We start from the raw sequence: 23,366 nt of genomic DNA, 5'->3' as shown, positions 1-23,366 counted from the left end.
CTTATAAAATGCACATAAGAGTGAAGCCTCAATTCTTTCCCTTGTCAGACATGAAACGACAGTGACAATAATTCCCTTTAGTTTAACATGCAAATCAAATGCATCACTGTATTTTAAAATAAATAAATAAATATATGGTAAAGTTAAAATTAATTAAGCAAGATTCGTAACACCCGCTATACGTGCAGTGTGTGCATGCAAATATTGCCTGGCTTAGAATGTAAAAATGATTTTTGTGCTATTTCCAAGCTTTATTAGATGAGCCCTATGAGAATTAATTGAGCAGGGTCAAAGTGGCTGAAGACATTAAAGTTTCAGGGCAGATTTTGTAAGAAGTGGATAACGAAGGAGGTCCATAATCATACCCATTTCAGTTATAATGATCAGGTTGGTCCTATGCTATTGCACAGCAGTTATGAAAAGTCTCATAGTGCTGAACAATATTTATACACCCTAATTAATTTCAGGTACTGACATCTTTTAATGTGAAGCGTGGTGTCTGAATATTCTGTGTACCCAAAAGAAGTGTTCAACAACCACTAACAATATATTGGAAATAGGGAATTGAATGAAAATTCATTCCTGTATTGTTGTGCATACCAATCAGCAACAATATTAAAAAAACCTGGTGGTTTAAATATTGTGGGGGACAGGAGTGTGTGCAGTTTCTCTTACTGCTCTGTGTGTGCAGCAAACTGCAAAGGACTGTGTGTTTTAACTGCTGTTGATCAAGGCCAGCATAACATTTTCTCTCTCTTTCCTGTGTCCATGATTTCTGTGTAGAATGATCTGTAAGCCTCTAGGTATTTTGTGAATGTTTTTCTTTTATTCTTTCGTCCTCTTCCTCAGTAAAAAAAAAGTCCATCCTTTCCCTCTGGTAATCATGTTTCTCTCAAGATCATTGATATCATTTTATTTTTGACACAAGCATTTCCACTTCACGTTCCAGTCTGCAGTCTAAAAGGGTTACAGTGGTTCTGTTGGCCTTATTTGCTTCATCTTGTAGTGAGTGGTTTTTGGAGTTTGGTGAGAGTTTGGTGAGATTTCGACTTTAGGTCTCCTGTTGCTCTTGAGGTTTTGCAATTTTTTCTTTTCCTGACTCCATTTTTATCATTGTGGACATCTTTCAGCATCTATGTGAACTACTGATTATGCCATATTGTAGATCAACTCAATGGGAGTAAAGCCAAGAGAGTTTGCTGACAGTGCCTGTTCGTCTGCCCTCTCCTTGTCCACATTTTGGGCAAGGCCAGTAGGTGTGTGTGTGTTTGCGCCAAAGCCTTGACTGTCTGGCACGGGTCTGGCTAAAGTTAAAAATGTGAAAGAGAAGGGAAGAAGGTGAGTCTATTCACAGAGATAAACACAATCACCTTGTTGCTTGTTTAAGTCTGTTAAAGGTCAAGGAAGATGATCGCAAACAGGTTAACCTTGAATGGACTTTTGCTTTGACTTTGGCAGGTGAAAAAAATTGGTAAATGGCTGTGATGAAAGTGCTCCAGATAAGGATTAATAGTTTACATCATTGCTCCATTTCAAGTAGTTGCCTTATTATATAATCCAACTAAAAATGTCTTTAATTATTTTAATAATCATATTTAAAAACTGCAATTTAAAGACTGTCCATAAAAAGCATAGAATTCAAAGGACCTACCATTGAACATTTTTATTATTTGTGATTCAGCCTCCAACAAACATAATGGAATGCATTTTAGTTCCTTGTTCATTATCGGGATTCGATGTTTTAAAGTCTGAAGTGATGTGAGGTTTTTATTTAAATAAGAACAGAAGTGTTCTGCACCCATCCTTGCAGTTCGTATTTATAGTCACCGCTGCCAAAAAAACACAGACTTGTTGCTGTCTGCTTTGTTTGAAAGTTTAAAACCCATTTATGAAGGACATGGTCTTCTTTAATAAAAACATATAAATTTGAGGTCTGAATGAATAAATCTTATATCTATTCAACCCCATGGTTGAGCTGCCCCGTATTTTTTTTTATATCTGCCCTTTCAATATATTTATGCATATGCACACACTTACCACAAACACAAATGTAGAAGCTGCATACTGCTGCTTGTAGCAGAATTGCCTTTACAAAAGATTGTGAGCATTTTGGTTGAAGTGAAAAAGAAATGGAATTGTTTAATATCCTCAGGTTTTGTGGTTGTTGTCGTTGTTGTCACCGGGTACTCTTCCTAGAGACCTCGGGGATCAACACAAACACACACACACACACAAACACACACACACACACACACACACACACACACACACACACACACACACACACACACACACACACTCTGCTTTGGCCACTCTGTGTTCCCTGCAAAGTGAACCCTGCAGTATTATTTTCAAGCTGTTTCCAGTCTAATACCTTCTTATTTTATTTTTTTTTTTGTGTGTTTTCTTCTCACTTCTGCTGAGCTGTTGGGGTGAGTTTGTCTTCTCTGGACACAAGATGTAATGCCAGTAGCCTGATTATTGATAAAATGTTGCTGGCCTAATTGTGGCCGTGTTATCAGCAAATTGTAGTTGCCCAGGCATAAGAGAATAAAGCAGTTTGTGGACTTTTTTTTACCACAGCAGGCATACGATTGAGGAAGAAAATAAATAGAACAAAAAGAAAAGACTTAGTGCTTCTGTGTGTGTGTGTGTGTGTGTGTGTGTGTATGTATATATATATATGTGTGTATATATATATATATATATATATATATATTTTTTTTTTTCTTCTTCTTTATGGCCGCCCAAGGTTAAAAAACACTTCGCCGGGACTGAGTGAAAGATGACGATAGACCGATAGGAAGAAGAGTGGAGAAAAGAAGGAAGTAAATCAACTGAATTGGAGATGGTGGAGGTGAAATGGTTTTGAAATGCTCGACCACATGCTCTGGTGGGAAATCCCCCCGCTGAGCTGGGAGCCCTGCACCCTGGTGGCTAGATGAAATGTCTTATCTGTCAGCAGCAGGATTCTGTCCTTTAAGTAGGGCTAGGAAAAAGTCATTGTCCAGCCAACAAGCATCTCAACTGATCCATGTTTCTGTTGCCAAACTTTAGAATTTGTTAAATGTAAGTTTGCTTGTTTATCGGTTTGTATGTTTGTTGCATGCAAACCTTATTTCCTCACACCTTTGTGTTAACAGCATTTTACGTCATATTTTTGTGAAAGCCCGAGATAGGTACGTTTGGATCTACCTGTCTGTTAACCATTCCTGTGGCTTCTCTCCTCTCGACTAATTTACGCGCACCTAATGAGCAGGAAATTAAGTTATAACATGGACATCATACAGCATGATTTGCACTAATTGCTCAGATTGTATCTACTATTTTTTACAAAGAGTAGTAGGGTGCTCTGGTAACTTTCATTAATTACATACAAAGAAGAAGTAATTAGGTTTTTCATTATTCTCTAAGTTTTTTGTCTATGATATTCTTTTCGAGTGGGGGAGAACAGTGGGGTCCCAACTGTGGAGGTGTGGAAATACATTTTGATTCCGTACTTGCCAACATCATGCCGTAGAATGTTTGCTTTAATTGAATCTGTGGTCAAGATTTGCCCTGCAAGCCTTCTGTTCTGTAAAAGAAATAGAAAATAGGTGCCATGCATCGGCTTATCATTACATACCCCCGAGAGCTCAAGGGAGAGGGTCAGGTCATAAAATCGGTTCCAGTCAGTTTTGGAGCGGACTCACGTATAGACATCAATGCTAGAATATGGCTGTCAAAGTTGGGAAGGGCAAACCTTTCAGATTGATCAAATGATTTTTTAAATAGGAGATCAGAGCACTGCTTCATTTTAAAAAAGACTTTAGAGAGAATATTTGGCCAACTGTGATTATGTTTTTTGTATGAAATCTCTTCAGCAAGCATATGAATGCAAGGGCCAGAAGGTGCACAAAGCGCACCGGAGATGCTGTGGTGCTGCAACACACACACCTTCACCTGTCATCTCACTCAACACCACTACCACCTGCTTCACCCTAAACTGTGAAATTAAAAGAAACATTTGTATCCTGCAGTTTGGAGTTAAATAGTGTTTTCTTCTCTTGTCAGTATATGTGCTAACATGCTTACAAATACAACAAACACAAATATGAAGTCATGAGATTTAGCTTCCTGTGCCTCCGCCTACTGCTCCAAATTCTGATGAATTGCGACAAAGCATTTAAGTCCTCCACTTCTATAACAACTTACTAACACGTGCTGCAGCCATCAGCCTCCCAGAACCTTTATTTGCCCCCACCCCCACCCCCCCCCCCTCTTTTGGCATGTGCCATGTCTTTGCATTGTGCAGTAAATGTTGGTATGGCCTCTAAACACAGTCTTAATGATGTCCTGAAACTAAAGTTAGAGTCATATGAATCAGTCTTTGTCATCTTGGTTTTTCTCAAAATACATTGTATTTTCTGATAGGAACATCTGTGGAGTGCTGTGAGTCATGTTATTCAAATGACTACCATGGTTTGCTTTTGCTGTAAAATGAAGCAAAATTACAGCGACATGAATGCAGTACTGTTCCTTTGTTCGTGTTCTTTTGTTCTCGTATCAGTTGCTAATTAAACTTTTATCTTAAGACACTAAAGAAGATATAGAAGAATTAAAACATTGTAGAGAAGATTGTGTAAGTGAGCATGAGTCTGAGAGAGACAGGTAGCAGGGCAGAATGAATGGAGGAGGCAGTGGCAATCAGCTATCTCCCAGCTCTAGCTTTCAGGCCAGACACGTTGTCGCCATGTGGTTTCCCAGTAAGCTGACAAAGAAGCTGAATAATGTATCTATCAGTCTGCCTGAGTGTGCAGAGCACTGGACACGGAGGAAGCTGCCAGCTTGTTATAGGCTCATTACAGGTGAAGATGACATGTGGAGGTGCAGCCGCCTTGGCATTGTCTCCCTGCCCTGCCCTCAATAGAAGGCACAACATTCTGTTGCTCCCCATGGCCTAGAGGAAAGGTGATGGAGGACGATAGAATGAGCCTCAATGTTCCCCTAACCCCCCAAAATGAAATTGACAAGCTTGCTCAAGTAATTGCTCCCAGCACTATTTTCTTTAACAGGAAATACTGTTATCGACAAATAGGGGATTCAATAAGCGGCAGGAGATGAGGCTCTAGGCTGTGGTCAAAAGGCAATGTCTGTCCTTTACTGTTGAGGTTGCAGTGTCTCCTGATGTTCTATCTACCTGCTTTGCCTCTTCTTCCCCATTCTTCCTCTCTCTCTTTTGTATCTATCTCCTGCTTTTTTAATCGCCCTCGTACTTACTCTGCCTTTCATTTCTTACATCTTAATGTGTCATCATATAGACACACAACAGCTTTCCCCCCATCTCTCTCTCTCCTTCCCTGCTCCCTTTCTCTGAGGTCTTTTTTTTTTTTGACCAATTTCGTTTGCTGACCATTTCGGTAAGACCAAAGGGGAAAACTCTATTACCCAGTAGCCAGCAGGTGCAGCCCCCTCCTTCTAGATCGTTTTTCTGCTGCCAGTGTGGTGGTGTAATGTTGATATTATCCCAAAGGATTCCATTGATTTGGGCTAGGGTCATGAAAAAGCAGTTTATGGTCAGTGTATTTGGTTTCCAGAGGTCAGAGCATGTGGTGAAACCAGAGCCCTAGTTGTTCTGGACATAGTGGTATGCCTTCTGGGAACTACTGAGAGGTAGGAAGATAAATAAAATGAGAGTGATGTGTTTCGCTCTCATTGCCCATGTATTACGGAGGAAGTGGTTCTCTGAAAATGCACTCCCATAATCAAATCCATATCCAAAAATGGAATCACAGTGGTGCAAGCAGTGGTTTTACACTTGAACTTATGAGTGCTTTTTCTCACTGAGCAAAGCATTTCCTCATATGTTCGGGTAAACATTAAAGTTATTCATGTCATGGATTACTTTGCCAAAGTAATTTTACTTTAATTCGTTAGTTTATCAGTTATATCAATGTGTTATATTTGAATCTCAATTCTCACTCTTTTTCTCACTCTCACTTTTACACTACAATCAAACCACGCCGCTGTGGCTTTGATGCCTCTCTCCTGCCGCTATCTTCCAAGCTTCATTCAGCACAGGGCTGACATATTGCCTCTTCACAGTCTATCCAGACTGTTTGTTCTAGCAGTTTTTTTTTCTCTTAACTGATATACAATAGACAGCAGTGTGTAAAAAGTTTTCCCTTCTCTATAGCAAAAAACCATTGGTGAATAGACAGCTGGGATGGTTTCACAAGTGGTATTTGCAGGTGACAAGCAGCATATTACACAGCCAACAATACTTGAAAATATATAAATGACTATTTCCTCTTACATTTTGGAGGAACACTTACAGTATGCAGAGAGCATGCTGTTCCTGCATTCTTAGCATAATTGGATCAGACACGCACAAACACCGGTTTAATTGGTTCTTGTTCCTGGTTCGTTTGGTAGGTCCCTGTCCCTGTGAATAATGAAGACTATATCTTTTCAATAGGAAAGGATCTCCCTGGAGGTTACTAAAGTACATTTAGTGTAGCATGGTGGTCCAGGTACATCTCGGGTGAAAGTTTAAAATACAATACACAAATACAGTGCCTTTCATAATATATATATATTTTTGACAAAAACGCAACATTTAGAGGACGTTATAAAGAAGTACAGTGCAGCCTGCAATGTGCAAACACCTAGTTATCAAGAATCATAGTTTGACAAACGTAGTTCAGCTGTAGCTCAGTTGGTAAGGCATTTGTCCACGGACGACTCTCAGTCGAAGTTTTGTGTCGAAGTGTTGATGTGCTGATGTGATTGCAAAATAAATTTTAGTGTATAAACAGGTACAGTTTGTCCAAGTTAAAGTACATTTTTCCATAACTAATTTTTCCATGGATCCTTCTATAGCAAGACAAGCAAGTCATCTTTTGAAAGTGATGGAGAAGTTTTTCAAAGCTGAAATGGACAGTTTGTGAGTGGCCAAGTCAGTCACTTGATCTGACCCCAATTGAGCATGCCCTTCATGTTCTGAAGAGAAAGCTTAAGGGGACCAGCCCATGAAAAAAGCATGACCAGATGATAAAAAGGCTCCCTAAAAATAAAACAACTAACTGCTGAGCCTAAATAATAATTTCATCATGCCTGGATTCCCTTATTATCATATCATGACATTAATTCAAAGTGTTTTTGTTTGTCTTTTTATAGACATCTCCATGAGTAACCCTTGGAGGCATACCTTTGTTTCAGATATCCTGTTTGAGAGCACTTTTTAGTGAGACAATGGAAGCCTATTGGGCTGTGATTGAAAATGCTAATTACTGTGCTGGGACTCTGCACATATCAGTATTAATAAAGTAAAATTGTGGCTTCACAATTCAGTCTAAATAAAAAAAAAATCTTAATTTATATGGGGCACAGAACAAACACTTCATTGACTACTGAGGACAAAATTCTGTAGTAGTTTTTTGAGAGTAAGGCAAACACAAAAGGCATGAACTTTACTTTGAGAACTGATTTCAAGAGTCTTTAAATCATATAAGAGTAAAGAGTCAAGAGTCTAAATCATATAAGTTTAATTTCCATTGTTGTATGAACTATGACCTTGATATGAATCTTTAGCAAACTCGATGTCTCAACATTTTCCCTCAATTTAAATACTTAAAATGTCTCTCTACTTTTTGTCATCTAATTGAGCTGTTTCACAGTGTTCACCTGGTTTTATCCTTTTCATTATTGAGTCTAGTCACTTACAGTCTATACTCATGAAAAATTATGTTAGGCAGGTAGAGTTTTGCAACATTGGATCCTGTGGTAGTTGGTTACCTCTCTCCATATCCAGTCATTCCTCCACATTTTATAACAGAAATGTAAATGTAAAAGCTAAAAAACGCAGAGAAGAGAAAGAAGCACAGAAATTTGCTGCATTACAAATCCAACCATACAGATATGTGAACGACTTTGTATCATAATATCATAAAAGATAAAAATGTTGAATTTCATGGCCAAAAAAAATGTGCCTCTCTGCAGAGTTGAAATTAAATCTTATTCATAGAATAAAATTAGCAGAGCCTTGTTTACATATATACTTTTTTGTAATGTACCGCTCATAAAGACAATATGATATTAGGCTGTGTGTGTTTAACTTTCTGCTTTCAGTAGTCAAATATGGTTTAAACGTTAAATGTGAAAGAAGCAACCTTTTATATGAAAGAATGTGATTTATATATGTTTTTGTATTTATTTTATATTTTTTTACATCAGCCCTTATGAAATAAACACTTCTTTTCATTACTGAGCGAATCAAACCATGAACTCAGCTTAAAGTAAAGCACAGAATTATTGGTCGCTCACTGTTGTTAGACTGCCTCTGCTATTTACAACATAAAAACTGTTTCTTTTATGTTGACTGTGCATTGCAGGAGAGCAGCAGGCCTCTCTTTTCTCCAGATAAATGAGATAGCTTATTACTTCCCAAACTGCCTATTAGCACAGCTCACTTTGTGGGGAGCCAGTAGTCCAGGGATGAGCACAGTGAAGGTGATTTTGCCTGGTTCAGGCACCAGCAGTCTGGTTCAGGCATATGTGATGCTGTTTCCGCAGCATGCTTCCTGCTCAGTTGACTTGACTTGATTCAACCCCTACCTGAAATGTTGCTCACTTTGACAACAGGAATTTAAAATGACTAATTTGGCACCAATCTTGGAACTTGTGTTGGCAATAGAAATGATGCAGGAACATTTATGAATTTGCATAAAAATCTTTTTTATAGTCACTTTTCAAAATGTATGTATGGACACATTTTCAGACTTTCAGTAGATTCAGGGTACCCTGTATCTTTTGAATTAAGCTGAAGCTAGAAGTAATGTACCACGTTGGCTCCACTGTGCAATGGGAGAGGGAGCGTGTAAATGCATTTCCCTGCTGTGGTGTAAGACTGTGTATTGCTGCCAATAGGTACTGTAGTCTCATTGTGTAAGCATCAGTTTAGCAACATGTCCCTAGTGCCCTCTATGGAGACTGTATACAAGAATCCATTTACTTCAAGCATGTGCAGCTGTAGATAGCACGTAGGAGCTATTTGGCTCTGTGTTAGTAGAGCCCATCATTAGAGATTTGACTGATAGGTGAAAGTGATGTTTTTCTCTGAACACTTGAATCACTCCTCCTCTTACTGAAACACATGTTTATGCAGCTTTTATCACGAGCACCTTTGTAAGAACCTAAACTTTTTAGTCCCCCATACTACTTCATACATACCAATTTGATGTAAATGATGTCAACTCATTTTTGTATCATTGTTTTTTCAGGGTGGACTAAGGAACAGCAAGCATGAGTGTACACTTTCATCCCAAGAATATGTCCATGAGCTGCGTTCTGGCATCACAGAAGAAAAGCTGCTCAATTGTCTGGAGTCTCTCAGAGTGTCTCTCACAAGTAACCCTGTCAGGTTAGTAACTTGACCCTGCACCTGGGAATTTTTAATGATATTTGGAAATATTATTCAAAAGAAGCTCAAAGGATCTTTTCTTACTATCATGATGATTAAAAAAGGACTCACTTTGAATTGCACTGTAACTATAAAAACAGGTACAAACACAAAAGTCACAATGCCAAGCTTAAGTGAAGGCTCAGCTGTTTGGACAGCTTTAGTTTAACACATATTAATGTACTAAAAGTTCGCCACTAAAAACCACAATGGATATTTTCCAGCTAAGCTTAGTGCATTTTTTAGTATTGTGTTTTGTTTTGTTTTGTCTTTGTTTTTTTGCATGATAATAATAATTAATTTATTTTAAGTTTATTTTTACAAGTTAAGAGTTTTTGTTATTAAAGTAATAAACGCTCAAGTGTTATAATGTAAAATGTCCCTGATTACACTTTAAAAAACACACACTGAAAAACAGTTTATGTTACCTGATTCTTAATATAATTGCATATGTGCATTTACACTTGTAAATACACATATGCATAAATAAACCAGAAAACACCACAAACAAGATGCAGTGGTATGCAATGTAAAATAAATGCCATCCTGACTATTCTGAATAATCTCTTGCCTCCACTGTGTGGCAGAGCCCAAACAGTGGACCCAAAAATTGCATTCGTATCTAGACAGAGCACAGCAGGAGCAGCATGTTAGCAGCAGTAGCTCCAGGGCTCCAGTGTCCTCACAGAGGGGTTTCAGGTACAGTACAAAGTGTAGGTCACGTGTTTTGGACGTGTTCGTTGTTCAATACACAATTGGTGTGTAAATGCATGTTGAAGTATATTAATATCACTCTGTTCATCAAGCTGTTATACATAGTTTATGTATGCGAACCTAATAGACAAATAGCTTTGTGTCATGTCCCAGTCAAACTAAAAATGACCAGTGCCTGCACTTATTCCCATGTAACTTTTGAAACTATATAAAACTGTCCTTGAATTTTGACTGGCTCTTCAGTCATTCATTAGAAGGCTTCACCATTTTTACTCTCCATCACTGTTTGGCCTGCTCGTTACGCGTTACCTGAATTCTCTGACTTGTCTCCTGTAAATGGGATCTAAAATTTTTATTTGGTGTCGCTCATACAGCAGAACCCTTACTGGGAGGAGATCCTTTTTTATTATTTACCAGCCCACTGTTGAGGAGATATTTCTCAATGTGAATCAATGAATGGTGCATGTTAAACGGTCACCAGATAAGAATACATTTTTTTTTTTCATCACAGTCACAGCTGGGTACAGAGAAAGGACCTGCCAGCATGAACCCAGAAGAACCTTGATTTAATCTGTGTGCAATTACCAATGTTACTGTTGCATCCTTGCATTAACAAATGTGAAATAGGTGTGTTCACTTGCAAAAATCCAGTGCATTTTCTGTGGGAGTTTGAATGTTCCCCCGTGTTTGTGTGGGTGTCCTCCAGGTAATCTGGTTCCCTCCCACAGTCCAAGCACATGCAGTTAGGGTAATTGGTTACTCTAAATTGCCCATAGGTGTGAATGTGCCTGTGAATGGTTGTCAGTCTCTATTTATGTCCCTGTGATTGACTGGAGACCTAATTAGGGTATACCCCCCTTTAACCAATGACAGCTGGGATTGGCTTCAACACCCCCGCAACCCTCACAGGATACGCAGTATAGCTATTGGATGGTTGAATAGTAAACTAAACACGAATGCACATTGTATATAATGTACCCTTTAAAGTATGGTGAATATCACTGCAACTATGAAGGCTTCAACTATGATGTTTGCAAAAGACTGTGGAGGTGAAGGGATGTACAGTAATCGTGGCCTGTGGCATGTGGCTAAACCTGTGACTATCATGTAAAGGACCAGCGCTTAATGGAGGAGTCACCACCTATAGAGGACCAGTTCCATCCAGGGAAAAACCACCTTTGGCTCTATGAGCCAAGAAGGACTGCAGAAGTTTTTCTACACTTGTCAGTATTTCTCTCCTGGGAAAGGGATTGATTATTTTCTGGAAGCTTGAATAAGGTTATTCCTAATTAATATGAAGGCACTTAATTGTCATGGATCACGACACACAGGGAATTTACATTTTGTTTTCCACCATTCTCACTCCAGTATGTTAATGTAACCTTTGTTTGGTATGTCATCATATACCGAAAATAACCATGAAGATCAGTGGATTCATGCTTTTTTAATTCACACCTCAGAATAATCATCAGTTGCCTTAATTTAATTTTGCTATTTGGGGAAATTGATTATAAATGAGAAAATTCTATCATAAAAGCCGAGTAGTAATAATCCTGTATATATTCAAATATGCTTGTATGGTTTGACACACAAAGAATTTACTGAGAAATTTGCAGAACAGACTTACTTACTTATTGGCATGTACAGTATGTGTAACCTAAGAGAATTTGTAGGATTCAGTCATTTTCTCAAACTTTCAATTTTCTCTTGCATACAAAGAAAACTCACAATAGATCCAGACCTGTCGGACTTCATCACCTACTGTATGTTCACTAGTTTAATATTTTAGTCGTCACGCTCTTGACCGCTTTGCATATTAGTGACGATGCCCTTATCTATGTAGTATTTTTTAGTGTTTAACTTCATGGACCCTGAGCCATTCCCTTTTAGTTCTGTCACAATACAGTGCTCCTCTGTTCTCATTGACAGATGCTCTTTTAACATTTTCTAATCGTGTGGGGTCTTCTACTGCAATTAGCTGACTCTGTTGTTATTTTGTTTTAGTTTGCTGATTTCTGACATTTATACCTCCACAATATGAAATTCTTTTTACTCTCATATGACACTTTTGTGAATGAAAGTATAGCAAAAATGAAGCGGATTATGCTTGGTTTGATTATGCTAATGATCAAATCTCAGGGACACACACCTGCTGAGGAACAGGTGGTACTAATAGGTCTGAATCAAGTGAGATACCACAGGTTTTTGCGACGACAGAGTTTGGTGAATCTCATGTGGAATAGTTGTATGACACTGGTATGAACAACGTAGAAGATTTTAGATGAAAATAACAAAACAATTGCACGAGGGTTAATGTTAGTGGTACGAGGTTAGTTTATTATACAATCAATGTTTCAACATAGGATGGTAATTTTGATATGACAGCACTGCATTGTAACAAGTAGGAATTTACTCTTCTTACGTGCATTGAAAGTTCTCTGCCTATGCTACCTCTAATATGGAAGTGTTCATTACTCAAGAAGTGTATCACCCTAATCCGTGTAGTATGGTGGAAATGTGGGCATTTATGCCATGATTTCCATCAAAACCAGTGCTTTGTTTCATTAAGCATTAAACTTAATTATGTACACATAAGTGAAACTCTCACGATCAGAGTGCTGGCGGTCTTCACAGTAATTGCTTACCATTGCTTTTTATTTTTCCTGTGATGTTTAGGCAGCCTGCTAATTTGCTCCCAGAGGCCTGTGTTTGTCTAATAGTTTAATTGGCTGGGCTGTGCACCTGTTTGGCAGCACAGGTGGCCACAGGGCCATTGTGCTGAGGGCCTTATCTCCCAGGCAGTCCCACACAGGTGTGTGGCATGCAGCCTTTGCAGATCCACCCACAGATGGCATTGCCTGGAGCATCCGCTGCCTACTCTGTTTCCACTATTTTCTCCTCCACTTCTCTTTCTGTCAACATTTCCCCAGCCAATTATTTACCCTCCACTTCATTCTCCTTTTAATTTTGTCATTTCATTTGGATACTCCATTCTTAATTTAGAAGTCTCAGATTGACTAGCCACTTTTCATAAATTTCTTAATACACTGATATAAAATGAGATGCCAACTTACAGGAAATTACAACCCTCTTATTTTCTCATTTAGTGGAATAGAAATCCTAGAGTGTTTCAGTTTCTTTACTGTCTATATCACATGAAAACTGATGAGATCCGTGTAAAATGTATTAATTAATATTTCAAAAGGCAAATCATATATTTTTCTTTTTAAAGTTTTGTTTCATGCACATATCCATTTAGATGTCTGCATATTTGGGCCTATCCTACAGTACTTCAACACTTTCATCATATAATTTGGAAGCAACCCAGAGAGAGTAGGATTAAAGCTCACTTCTTCTGATTTAATCTAACTGCAGCTCCATCAACAGATTTTCCAGTGTCAATATAGGAAAGAGGTTTTAGTTGTTTTGGGTAGCAGTGCACATGTCTATGGCCCCAGCTTTTGAGTTTCCTATATTTAGCCCTCACCATTACACTACAACTCTGTCAAATCCCGACAGTAACTTCCATATTAGATCTGCTAGCTCTAAGATCCCTAAGACATATTTAAGAAAAATTGAACTGGGCTCCCAACTTTTCATTATGTGAAATCTTCACGGTACAAGTCAGACATGTTCTCTGGGGCATTTTCTTGTGGGGTCTTTTTGTGGAGGCGGGAGACATTTGCTGACACCAGAGTTTCTCTCTGTGCCTGGATACTCAAGGTGTGGGTTGTTGTGATGATCTTGCTGCTCTGCCACAAAGAGTGTCTCTGCGTCAGAATCAGTCTCACCAGCTTTTCTCAGTTGAATGGTTGTAGCTGAGCACTAAGGGTTGCATGGAACACTAGCAATGGGCTTTTTACGAGTTGCATGAGTAAGCTTGCTTACATGGAGCCGTTCGTCTTATTGACTGTCTTAATGCCCATTGTGATAAGGCTTTGAACAACATATCTCTCAAGTGCTGTGGTGCTGCTACCATTATATTGACTGAGATCTTAAAGGAGTTCAAATTTGCAAATCCCTTCATTTCGCCCATCTCTTCATCCATTTGTATAATTTGATTGTAGTCAAATAAAAATATATATATGTGATTTCAAACTTTATCTCTAGACACTTAAACAAATGTTGCTGTAATTTTTAATTACAAAAATTATTGTGTCAAATTAAATGCTTACTTCCTCAGCACACTCTTTTTTTTGTAGTAACCCTAACATGTGCTCTCATATCCCAGATTCTCAGTTTCTTGACCTCTTCTGTGTACTGTGTGCAATTAACACATTTAGCACAAAGGAGTATATCCATCTGTTCATCTGCTATTGTGATTGCTCAGACCAATATGAGCATCTAAATGTCTCATGGGCTGTATATGCCCCCTTGACAGCTCGGGCCAGAAATCTTGTCTGGCAGGGAGACAAAGTGTGAATCTCAATGCAACTGCAATGAGTTAACACTGCCCTGATGAGTGACACTTGTGTGAGAATGTAGGTACAGTACAGATCAATGCGCCAGCTCTGTCAGACATAGATTCTTCGAGGAGATGAATAAATGTTTTAACTCTGTCATTTTTGATGTGGAAATAGCTCCCTATCTCACTGAATCATCCATAATTGATCCTCTGTATTCACTTTGTTATCCTGGATAGTGCTTTTGTAAGCTTAGTCAGACTCCATGTCAATTTAAAAATTTTAAATATAGCATTAAAAAGACTGTCCTTGGTGGAGTTCATGGAGACAGGCTATCTCAGGACTTATGATAGTCTGATGCCTTTGAATTTTCTGGATCAAGTACCATTTTACTTCCAACCCATCACTTTCTTAAGTGGAAGGAAATAGCAATTAGATTTTCTACTGCAATGATCACGATGTAAAACTTTCCAGGAACAAATTGAGACAGGAACTAGGGAAGAGACATATGACAACCCAACAACCTAAACCGTCAGGGTTATAAAATGTGTTGTGACTGTTACCACAGAAAAAGGAGTAAAGTGGAGGAGTTAGCCTTCAGTGGGGCCATTTTCTTTGCTCTATGCAATTGGACTTCACTGTCTAGGCTCCCAGTGTTTTTACATGGTACTCTCAACCACCCTCCAGCCCGTACACTTGTCAAGGAGATACAAGACAGACAGATTTGGAAATGACATAATTATTTCGTAGAGGTCTACGGGCAAAGGTTTCTGAAGTCTCCTGTTAGAGGAATAATTCACTTATTAGTGAATCCATATTTATTTTTGTCCTTTTGCGTTTTAAGATGGTGCAATCATTCTTGTTTTATAGCATTCAAGGTGTTTTATCTGACTGTTTAAATTGGCATGAATCCTATGACACTGTCTTCAATGGACGTGACAAGCAGCCACAAATGAGCAAGTTAACTAGTCTTTACCCTTGCCGCTGACTTCAGGGTTGACGTTCGCCCTTGTGCCTCGGAGGCGTAAAAATGATTTTGGAGACATAAATGTCCTCAGAGTCTGGGTATATTTTAAGAGTGATGCCTATTTCATTTTATGACACCATCTGTTAACCTCCAAGATAGCCACATCTGTTGCAGTCTCTGAGTGATACACACTGTTCATAACGTAGAAATATCTGATTTAACTTCCGTATTTATGTAGGTATAGAAAATAATTAAAATGCTCTCATGTTCTAATCTGTATTTTTTTTTATCCTTTCTGGTGTTCCTTAATCTAGTTTGGTGATTATGCAACTAATTTTACATTTAGATTAGACACTACATTAAATAATGTGTTCTGTGAAATATATTGCTTGATTGCTTGAACAAAAATTACTGGTGTACATATACGTTTTTTGCGGTGTGTGTGTGACCTGAGCCCATGATTAACATGCATCTGATGTGTATTTCATACTTTTCCATGGAAAGTATTCTTGCCTGGTCCAGGATTTACTGCAGGTGAGCAGTAGTGCAGTCCTCCTATTTAAGTAGTTCACAGCAGATATCAAATAATGGCACAAACATATCCACACATTTTGAAGGGTGTACAATGACAGTTTGCAAAGGGTTTTATACACCCACTGTAAAATTGTCAGCTACTAAGGAACGCCAACTTTATGGCCTTGAAAATTCTCTCAAAGAAGTGCTTGTGTCTGCATTTCTCTCTCTTCTTTGAAAGATGAAACTTATCATTGCAGAACTCTGAGGAACTTAATGTTATATAACATCAAACCTGATAATCCTTTCTCTGGTCTTCTTTACTACATACGGATTTACAGCATACTGAACTATTCAATTAAATTGAACAAAGAACCTGCCAATGGTACCCCTGCTTTCTGTGTACCATTACCACATAGTGAAGATTGTTGAAATTTACTGTTGGTTGGATATTTAGAGTTCAGGTATTTAGAAATGACAAAATATTTTTTTTATGTATCTGGGGAGCATGCTGTGCTGTCAGGTGTCTGCACTTACTCGTTTGAATACGGAGACTTCCACTCCCCAATTTCTCACAGTCCTTTCATACAGAGAGAGAGCGTGGCACTGCAGACAGAGGCACACTGTCTTCTCTGAGCTCTGTTAAACATCCTTGCGCACGGAAACATACCGACACTTTCAGATCCACCAGGAAAAGTGGAACATTCCTTTCTGCAGTAGGCCTGATCTTCACTCTTTGTTGAAGCCACATTTTGGAATCAAGCTGAGGCTCAAATACCATTAGAAGTGCAAAGTGCTCCTTTTGAGTACTGCACTGCACCTGCGTCTGTGCATGCTTGGCTACACATTCTTGGATACTGGAATATTGTCCTCAGACTGTCTCTTTAGCGTTTTTAATATCACAACATCATCGGTAGCTCAGTTTTTCATTATATTGTTATCATGAAACCAAATAAGATCAACTTATTATCGAGACATGCTGCATATCAGTTTTTGAATGTTGACAGTAGAGGTTATCAAGTAGTGGAACAACATAGCACCTGTCACTTTGATGTAGAGAGTTTGTGTTAACCGGAGTAACACGTGAAGGAGCTGCTCATTGTTCTCAGCACATGTCATTGATTTTGGATCAACGTACAGTTGGTGTAAATGCTGGATGGACAGCTTGTCTGTGTACTCAGCGCATTGCAGTAGTTTCCCAGCAACCTCATCTTGCCTGGATTCTACTGTATCTATTGACAGTCTCTTAAATATTTAATTCACTTTTGTGTGAGGCAAATGTTTTTATGAACTTTAGCAAAAATACTGTAGAGAAGGAATTTAAGGATTCTGTAAAGCATTTTGCTTTAAAAAGTTTGTTTTTTTTAATTGACATTTAAGGATGATAGCTATGTTCACCATTTTGCAGCGAGGATCTATCTAATGTGGTTTAATAGCTAGAATGTTGGAAAAATGTATCATTATGATACCTAATCATACATCATGTGTGGATAGCTTGTTTGTAATGTAGAAAAGTCACCCTTATAATATCAGATTTTGAAATAGCCATTTTTGGACATGCTAACAGAATGACTCTGGGGATACAAAAGTCAGTTCATCTGACAGTCTGTTGGTCCAGTACCACCATCTGGTCCAATTTTAATAACACTGTGTTGGTTCATGTTAGAATCCTGATGGTAGCATAAAGCTCTGAGCTCACTTGCTACAAACATGACAAAGTAGTGGTCTACTATTGTAAATGATCTGCTGTCAAGTGTGTAAAGATCTGTAAGGATCAGATATTGCTTAAAAATACAACAACATTTAGTCATGTTTTTTATCTCCACAAGACAAAGAAAATAAATTTGAATTTGCGTTCTGTATTTTGTATAATGTTGATTTAAATAATGCCAACTGCATCTTCTAACACATTTGACATACATATAAAGTACATACATGGTTAGATTATCTTGCCTCATTGTTAACTTTATCAGTATTGACATTCTTCTTTAAAAAGAAAGCATGTATATACTAAAATCATATAACATTAAAACAGTTATTTCCAAACCTTTAACATTAGGAACCAGTGAACAGTCTGAGCCGTGATGTCACCAAGCTGTTCTGCCTAAAGCTAAATTAATAGCAAACCATAACTTGAAACAGTCACGAAATGGACTTATTCACTGAAACAGGCCTGACTATATATGAATATATTTTCCTTTTTTTATTTATAATTGTGGACGGTAGTGATATAGAGACTAACATTTAATACTCAAATTGTTGCTTTTTAATCAAGCAAGTTAAAGCCATAAAGGACACATGAGAAAAAAGTTGTGCTTTTATTATTCTGAAGAAAAAAAATTGAAGCAATATTTTTACATATCTAGTGTCTTTCATCTGATATGCACTGTGCATTATAGTTATTTCTGTGGGATATTAAATTGATCTGAGTATAATGTAGCTGCATGTTTGTTATGGTAAATTATTAGGCAGACACTGGTGGTGCTTGGTTTCAAGCTATATTGTTCAGAGCTATTTGTTGCATGGAGCATTGGAGCTCATTTGGAATACAGTAACACTGAATAGGTCAGTAGTCCCTCAGAGGGACAGTTGTATGACTTTGTCTGTAATACAATATGAAATATATTGCACTTTCACAAAAGCTTTCAATAAAAAAACTTCCCACCTAGCCATGATAAAATAATAAAACTGGTCTATACTATGAAATCAATGCGCACACAAGCCATCTAAACACGAGACCAGGGCTAAAATCAAACAGAAAGGGTGACAGAGTCTGCCCCCTACTGTTACTGTTGCTGTCGCTTTCTTTACTGGGGCTGGTGATGTGCCTTAATGTTTTCATCACGTTCTAACATTTCCCTTGCTAAGTATTTCCAGAACCCTCCATGCACTTCACGCTTTGTTTTCCATACTCTTTGCTTTTATATTTTGTCCTCAATTATTGTACTATACACACTGTAACTACTTGTATTCCCTTGAGCTTGAAGTGGCACTAGACGTACCACTCTGTCCACTTTGGTAAAATATATGCATGTTGTATGTGTAGTTGGAGAAGAATGGTCAGAAAACGTTGACTGTAATTAGATTACTTTTATGGTCACTTAAGTGCTTCTGCCGTTTTTTTAGTTCATGCCTTTTGTTTAGTGTTTCACTGGACCAGCTTGACATACAGTGTGAAGTGAGCTGTGTGAATCTGCTGTGGGAGCCTCCTCACACCATCATTAAGACATGATGGGGAATTATTGAATGTCGTACTTGTTGTTTAAAGCCAGCTAACTTCCACTTAGCATGCAAATGTTGTAAAAAATTGTAGATGCACAGATTGTTTTATAATTGCTGAAAGTCATGTCACAGCATGGGGGTCCTGGGTTTTCATCAACTGGCTATCTGACATTTTTTTGTGTAATGTTTGCATGTTGCATGTTTCTTCCAGATTTTCCCCCATCTGTGTCTTTCTGTCTCTTTGTGTTTGACCTGTAATAAAACAAACTCACTGGGTGTAACCTGTCTCCTGTGATATCCATGCAGAATGGGCTCCACACCACTGCGGCCTTGAACTAATTATAGTGTAGGATTTGGATGCATGGATGTAGAGCTGGGCAATACATTGCATTAAATTGATTCATTTGAATTTTTGTTTTGTAACAATGTGAAAATCCACTAAATCACAAAATTATGATTCATGCTTTCTCCGCTGTCACTTATATGGCAGCTGGAGCGGTTCTGTGGAGTTACAACAGGGATGTCACTTGTCAGCGTTTTCTTGGAGACATCTGGACACGCAAACTCGAGTAATAGCGGCTACAGCGAGTGAAAACATTGTAATAATTTCAAAGAACGGTAGTCATGTTACCTTAGTGACACCTCACTTGGTTTTCTGTTTGGATGTGTTCAGGGACTCTACAGAGTATAGTTTGCCTATATTTTGGAAGTGTTCCGAGTTAAAGATTTAATTACTGTGGTTTGGTCTAATTCTTTTTGTTTTGGTTGCAGTCTATTTATCAAGCATGTTTTGTCTGGAGTTAATGCAGAGAGACAAAATTAAAATTGTCAATTGTCCAGAACAGTGAAAAAAAAAATCTAGAATTACTCTTTTGGCCTTGTTGCCTAGTCCTAGACGGATGGATAGTTATTGGCTCATGCATAACTACATATTTTAGTATTTTGGAAAACAAGAAAACAGATGATTATCTTACTGCAAGACACTTTGTCTTTGTTAAATTCAGTTCAGCAGGACTGAAGCCCCGGACAATGGACTTTTTAATGTGGATGTTCTGTAGTGAACATGCATCTTGCTAATAAGTGTTGTAACGTCTGTGGTGCATACATTTTACAACCGTTTACACAACTACAACATAATTGTGTCAAACCAGCAGAAATACAAACTATAAAATAAGGAATTGCTTCCCCAAGACCAACCATGAATTTTTGATTTTGCCTGCGGAATATACATGATTGCAGCAAGTAACACAATTTGGTGGCACTTAACTGGAGGATTATCGCCATCAATATTAGATGAACAAGTTCTCCTCCAAGTTAATGAAATCCTTGGATGTATGCCCACATGAGGAGAAGAAGGATAAGGGAAGGATTCTATCACTAATCTATTCAGCAGTGAATTGCTACATTGATAATTGCATTGACATTAACAGAAACAGGTTGTCTGACCAAACATGAGCTTTGGATACTTCTAAAATAGCTGCTCCACAATCTGAGCATCAATGGTTATCTGATGAGAATATCTACAGGTACTACAGTTCGCTTGCCAATTTCATTGTATTTTAACATTTTACATTAAATATATTCTTATGTTCTTAACATGTCTTCGCAACTATGCCGATGAGCTTAAGTGTCCACACAATCACAGAAACACACAGAGACACAGACACATACTAGTAGGGGTGTTATTAATATTATTTGTGTTTGTTCTAACAGTATGTTGTCCACTGAGGCAGTTTCTCTGATGAACAGAGATGGGGCATTTCATAGCCTCAGGACAAACACTATAGAAGTACCATCTCTCTTTTTCTTTGTGGTAACTTTGGGGACATTTAGAAGTCAAGCTGCAGAGGACCTAAGGGTATACGTGAGGGGACCAAAAATGATAGACGGTCTGGATCTAGGGAGGAGTGAAAAACACTTAATAAAACCTTTAGAAGAAATGCATTGTGTGCATTGTGCAACCTGCTGTAAAAAGTACATTTTATTATGGAAAAATGCAGTTAGTCTCTCATTTCTGTAATATTTATTCAGATTAAGCTGAACAACCATACTATATAGATCGTACAGCAGATAATTTTAGAAAACATATTAAAGGGTATAATTTACATTCTGCTTTAATTAGTTCAGTTATTTATGTAAAAGATTTCTGATTTTCATTTAAGATGTCAGCTCTCGCAACAACTATAAGAAAATGGTATATGGGACAGTGATCCAAAACGGCCAGGCTTTTTTTTTTTCTTTTTTTTCTTCTAAAGTTAAAGCCCTGGCATTAAAACTAATGTTTTGCATCCAGTGTAGATACATCTTGTTTAGATTTTCAGTCTGTCACTAGGTGTTGCAATCAGTAGGCCTTTGTATGACACAGTGGTGAGTGTGAAAGGAAAGGAAGGAGTAGTAAAATGTATTTTTAATCAATGTGGTTTTTATATGAAAGTAAATTTGGAGCTGGCTATATTGTTATAATGCACTCTTACACAGTTGGGTGCAAAAGTCTGCATTCCTTTGTTTTGAAATTTCAACAAAACATGCAGTGCACTTTAAGCACTACAAATGTTATTTCTTCAGAAATTAAAGTTAATTTTAAAGTTACTTTATCAAGGGGGATGCAAACTTTTGCAACCAACTTTAAAATACACAGAGGGGATATGTAGCCGTGATTAGTACAACAATAGAAGATAATGTTTTTTTTTTTTTTTTTTCTGTAGAAGCTATCATTTAGTTAAAATGGATAATAGGGTTATTCATTTGTAAAATGTTAGAGTTTTAATTTCTTTTTAAATTTGTATTTAAATATAGACTGATTCAAAAGTGGAAAATACTGTGCATAGTATTACATTCAGTACATTTATGACTTGTTTTGGCCACTAGATTGAAAGCCATGCAACATATAATATATAGAAAAATAATTTTGTTAAATCTCTATTTGTCTTTAATGCAAAGGGAAATGATTTTTTCTTTAGTGCTGTTCTCAAACACCTTGTTGAGGTTACACAGTAAGAATCCTATATTGCAGTTATGCCGTATAATAAAGAGAATTTCTGTTCACAGAATTTGGTTCCATTCTCTGAAGACTGGCATTACCATCATTACTAAGAAGCACATACAAAGACTGTGGATTTACTAAATTGTAGTCCCTCAGCCATGTTGCCTCCTTCTCCTCTTTGTTGTCCTAGTCTCTCATTTACTCTTACCACCTCTGTATCACAAATACATATAACTGCATTATTATTCTGCAGTAAACTGAGCCACTTTGTTCTCTCTTTTCTTCTTTGTCCTCTAAATATTCCAAATCCCATGGTGGAACGAAGCGTTCAAACTGCAAAGCACTTTAAACAGACATTTATATATTTTTTAAAACAATACGTTTAGTTTTAGTTTTTTTTTTCTTATACAGATTATCATTAGCTACAGGAAATATGAATCACGCCAAAAAATATGATTCTAAAATTAGAAAAAAATGCTTCTGCTTATCTACTAATGAATTTTGAATATTGGTCGATGGGGGGTTCCGGGGCATGCTAATTTTGTCACAGATCAAACAAACACATCACCTCAACTTCACCAGTTGCCTCAGGCTAATGCATCTCATCCCTAATTGAGGGGCTCTTTCGACTCACTGAGTCAATACAAATGACTTTAATACTCATACCATTATTATATCAAATCATTGTCAAAAAGGCAAAATAAATCATTGACTTAAGCTCCGTTAATGTCAGAAAATTGCTCCATGCATTTTGCGTTATTGACAGTTAGGGGCCTGAAAACAAGTAATGCTAACAACATAATCTGGCTGTGACCACATTGCCCCCCTCACCCTCCTCCTACCTCTCTCTCTTCCTGGCTTAGACAAACGGGCTCATCTGCACTGGATCATTTGCCGTCTCCTGATACGCTGTGGTTTATAGCCAATTATCTCTCACGATCCATTATCGATTACAGTGTTATCTTTCTTGCGTTGCTTAATCTTTTGGCACAGGAACATAGCAGCTCACAGGGGGGCCTGGATACAAACGGCTTAGCAATGGGAACACTAGTTAAGATGGATGGGTGTTCATTTGCTTGTAAATGGGTACAGTTTAAATTTAAACTGATTCACACTGTATTCCGT

The 23,366-nt window shown here is 37.7% G+C and overlaps 1 protein-coding gene across 8 annotated transcripts in view; it reads left to right on the top strand.

The window, feature by feature from the left end:
* Nucleotides 1-23,366, top strand: part of diaph2 (diaphanous-related formin 2) — a 352,014-nt gene that overhangs the window by 82,491 nt on the left and 246,157 nt on the right. For all 8 annotated transcript variants that reach the window (XM_067517868.1, XM_067517862.1, XM_067517865.1 and 5 more), the window contains one exon: nucleotides 9,261-9,400. In XM_067517868.1, coding sequence (XP_067373969.1) covers nucleotides 9,261-9,400 — 140 coding nt within the window. The remainder of the gene's footprint in view (nucleotides 1-9,260; nucleotides 9,401-23,366) is intronic.

The sequence above is a fragment of the Channa argus genome, chromosome 10, assembly GCF_033026475.1.
Source record: "Channa argus isolate prfri chromosome 10, Channa argus male v1.0, whole genome shotgun sequence".
Taxonomy (NCBI): domain Eukaryota; kingdom Metazoa; phylum Chordata; class Actinopteri; order Anabantiformes; family Channidae; genus Channa; species Channa argus.
Note: the sequence above shows the minus strand (reverse complement) of the source record. Positions and strands in the feature narration are given on the sequence as shown.